Raw genomic sequence first — 2,921 nt, 5'->3', positions numbered from 1 at the left:
CACCGGAGCTCAATGCTGTATTGGTCGCTGACCCGAGCTGGCCCTCGGGAGCCTCCAGTATGTTACTCGTAAGTAGTACTAGAAAAAGCTGGTCCAAAAAACAATGATAGTACTCGCTTGTCATGCGTAAAATGCATAACCATAGTTGAGGGTCTTTGTACTACTATAAACTAGCTGTTCTTCCCGATTTCGCCCGCGTAAAATTTTTAAAATCGGCCAATAGTTTTTGAGTTATTTAATACACACGAAAATACAAATCTCTCTATAATATTAGCATAAACTAGCTTTTCCCTGTGACTCCGTCCTACTGGAATTATTGAAAAGTAGCCTATGTGGTTTTCCAGACTACCTTCTATGTGTATACCAAATTTCATCAAAATTCGTTCAGCCATTTAGGCTACATACTTTAACATCCATCCATCTGAACTTTCGCATTTATATTATGACTAGCTGTTGGCCGCGACTTCGTCCGCGTGGTATTAGAAGACATACGAACTATAAAAATAACAAAAAGCCGGACATTTCTCGGGAATGAACCTTATCCCATGTGTACTCCAGACTTTGTAATATATCTGTGCCAAATTTCAGTAAGATATGTTGAACCGTTGCAGAATGATCGAGTAAACATTAAAAAACCAAATTAATGAATCCCACGGGAACCCTAAATATTTCCGGGATAAAACGTAGCCTATGAATATTCTCTTATATTATCTTACCAAATTTCATGGAGATCCGTTCAGCCGTTTAGGCTGCAACCGCTAACAAACATCCATCCATCCATCGTAACTTTGGCATTTATAATATTAATATGATTACTTTCAGACGTATCCAGAAGGTATTCGACGTATGATAGCCTGGCTGAGGAGGGAATACGGTGACCTGCCCTTCTTGATCACTGAGAACGGCTACTCGACATCGGGACATAAACTGAACGATCCTGACAGGATTAAATTTATCAAAGATTATTTGAAACAGGTGAGAAATGTAAAAGATTAAGTGCCACGATTTTTTTTTAAATATGGCTGTTTTGAAATAAAATTAGAGTGTCCAGACTTTTCTTTTTCCAGCCCCCTTTCCCGTTGAACTAATTAAAACAAACACGTCTTAAATTTAGCGATTATACTCTATAGTCTATACATAGTCTATGTCTATACATATTTTTGACCGACTTCCCAAAAGAAGGAGGTACTCAATTCGTCTGTATGTTTTTTTTTTTAAATTAAGCTTGATTTCGCAGGTGCTTTTATCTATTTGGGAGGATGGTGCCGAAGTTTTTGGATACACATATTGGTCGTTGATAGATAACTTTGAATGGGGTGATGGTTATGGGTAAATCTTTTTTATTTAAACTAATCTATACATATAATAAAGAAAAAAATCCAGATTTCAGGAAGATGATGAATTTGCGTTGGTTATAACGAAAATCGCATTATTTTTTTTCTATCTGTCCGCAAACTGCGTTTGTTCTGGGTGATCTTAAACATAGATGGGCATATTATAAGCTACTTTTTTTATCTTAATGTTGCGTGGACGTAGTCGCGGGCAATAGTTAGTCTATACTAATATTATAAAGAGGAAAGATTTGTATTTTTGTATGTATTGAGATAACTCAAAAGCTACTTGGCCAATTTCAAAATTTCTTTCACCATTAAATGCTACGTTATCAGAGAGTAACATAAGTCATGTTTTTAAATGTTTTTTTAAACTTCACGCGTACGAAGTCGTGCGCATCAGCTAGTCTTTTTTTTATAACACAAGGTGGCAAACGAGCAAGCGGCTACCTGAAACCGCCAAAATGGCGAAACGACCGCTGCCCATAGACATCCGCAATTGCAGATGCGTTGCCTACCCTTATACGACGGAGGAGACGTTCATAAAGAGAATATTTCCCCTTCCTATGCATCTCCTCCACCGTCAGATCCACTTCCTCTTCCCAATCTCTCCTTAAAAGAAAAGGGTGGTAAAGAGAAAGGGACTTAAATTAGGCCTAATAATATAAATAATTTCAGTGTAAAGTTCGGTCTCTACGAAGTAGATTACAACGATACGTCACGAACGCGCACGCAGCGAGACTCCGCCCGATACTTCGCTGACGTCATACGAACTAATACTATAGATTGTGATGATGGATAAAAACAATAAATCCAAACAAAAGTATAAAAACGTTTTATTTCTTAAACTTCTTTTGCAGTTTTAACAAAGGTTCGTTCTTGCTCTTTCTCAATTCCTTCTTAAGTGCACCTGTTTCTATTGCCTTCTTCATAACCTAAAAAAAAAGAAAATCTATCAGAAAAAAGTTTATGATAAACTAGCTTTCGCTCGCGACTCCGTCCGCATGGGATTAAAAAAAACAAAAGTGAGTAACCTATGTGTTCTTCCAGACTATCCTCTATATTTACACCAAATTTCATCGAAATCCGTTCACCCGTTTAGGCTACAAACTCTAACAAACATCCATCCATATAAACTTTCGCATTTATAATATTAGTATGATGTATTTTTATTCAACAATAACTCAGTAAATATAATAGGGTAACAAAATGTAAAAAAATGTCGCAAAATAATATCTCAACAGTTCTCCAAAGACTGCAAAAAATAATCTTACTAATATTATAAATACGAAAGTTTAGATGTATGGATGGATGTTAGTTTGTAGCCTAAACTGCTGAACGGATCTCGATGAAATTTGGCACAGACGTTGAGGATAGCCTGGAAGAACACATAGGCTACTCACTAATGTTTTTTTAAATCCACGCGGATGGAGTCGCAGGCCAAAGCTAATCTTCAGATCCATTTAAAAAGAAGCAAAGTCTGCATCCTTCTGTATTTTAAAGCAAATTTTTTTCGTTATTAGAAAATATTACTAGTCACATCACAATCTGTCGAAAAAAAAAAATTTAAAACTAAACACTACTAAAAAC

At 36.2% G+C, this 2,921-nt stretch overlaps 1 protein-coding gene across 1 annotated transcript; it reads left to right on the top strand.

The window, feature by feature from the left end:
- Nucleotides 1-6: 6 nt before the first annotated feature.
- On the top strand, nucleotides 7-2,262 carry LOC106108992 (myrosinase 1-like). The gene is made up of 4 exons (XM_013290374.1): nucleotides 7-68; nucleotides 823-975; nucleotides 1,238-1,329; nucleotides 2,010-2,262. Exons 1-4 carry the CDS (start codon nucleotides 60-62, stop codon nucleotides 2,131-2,133), a joined length of 378 nt encoding a protein of 125 aa, XP_013145828.1. The 5' UTR covers nucleotides 7-59; the 3' UTR covers nucleotides 2,134-2,262.
- Nucleotides 2,263-2,921: the final 659 nt, after the last annotated feature.

Source organism: Papilio polytes, unplaced genomic scaffold (genome assembly GCF_000836215.1).
Source record: "Papilio polytes unplaced genomic scaffold, Ppol_1.0 DF821392.1, whole genome shotgun sequence".
NCBI classification, from domain to species: Eukaryota; Metazoa; Arthropoda; class Insecta; order Lepidoptera; family Papilionidae; genus Papilio; species Papilio polytes.
This window is presented reverse-complemented; position numbering and strand designations above follow the sequence as displayed.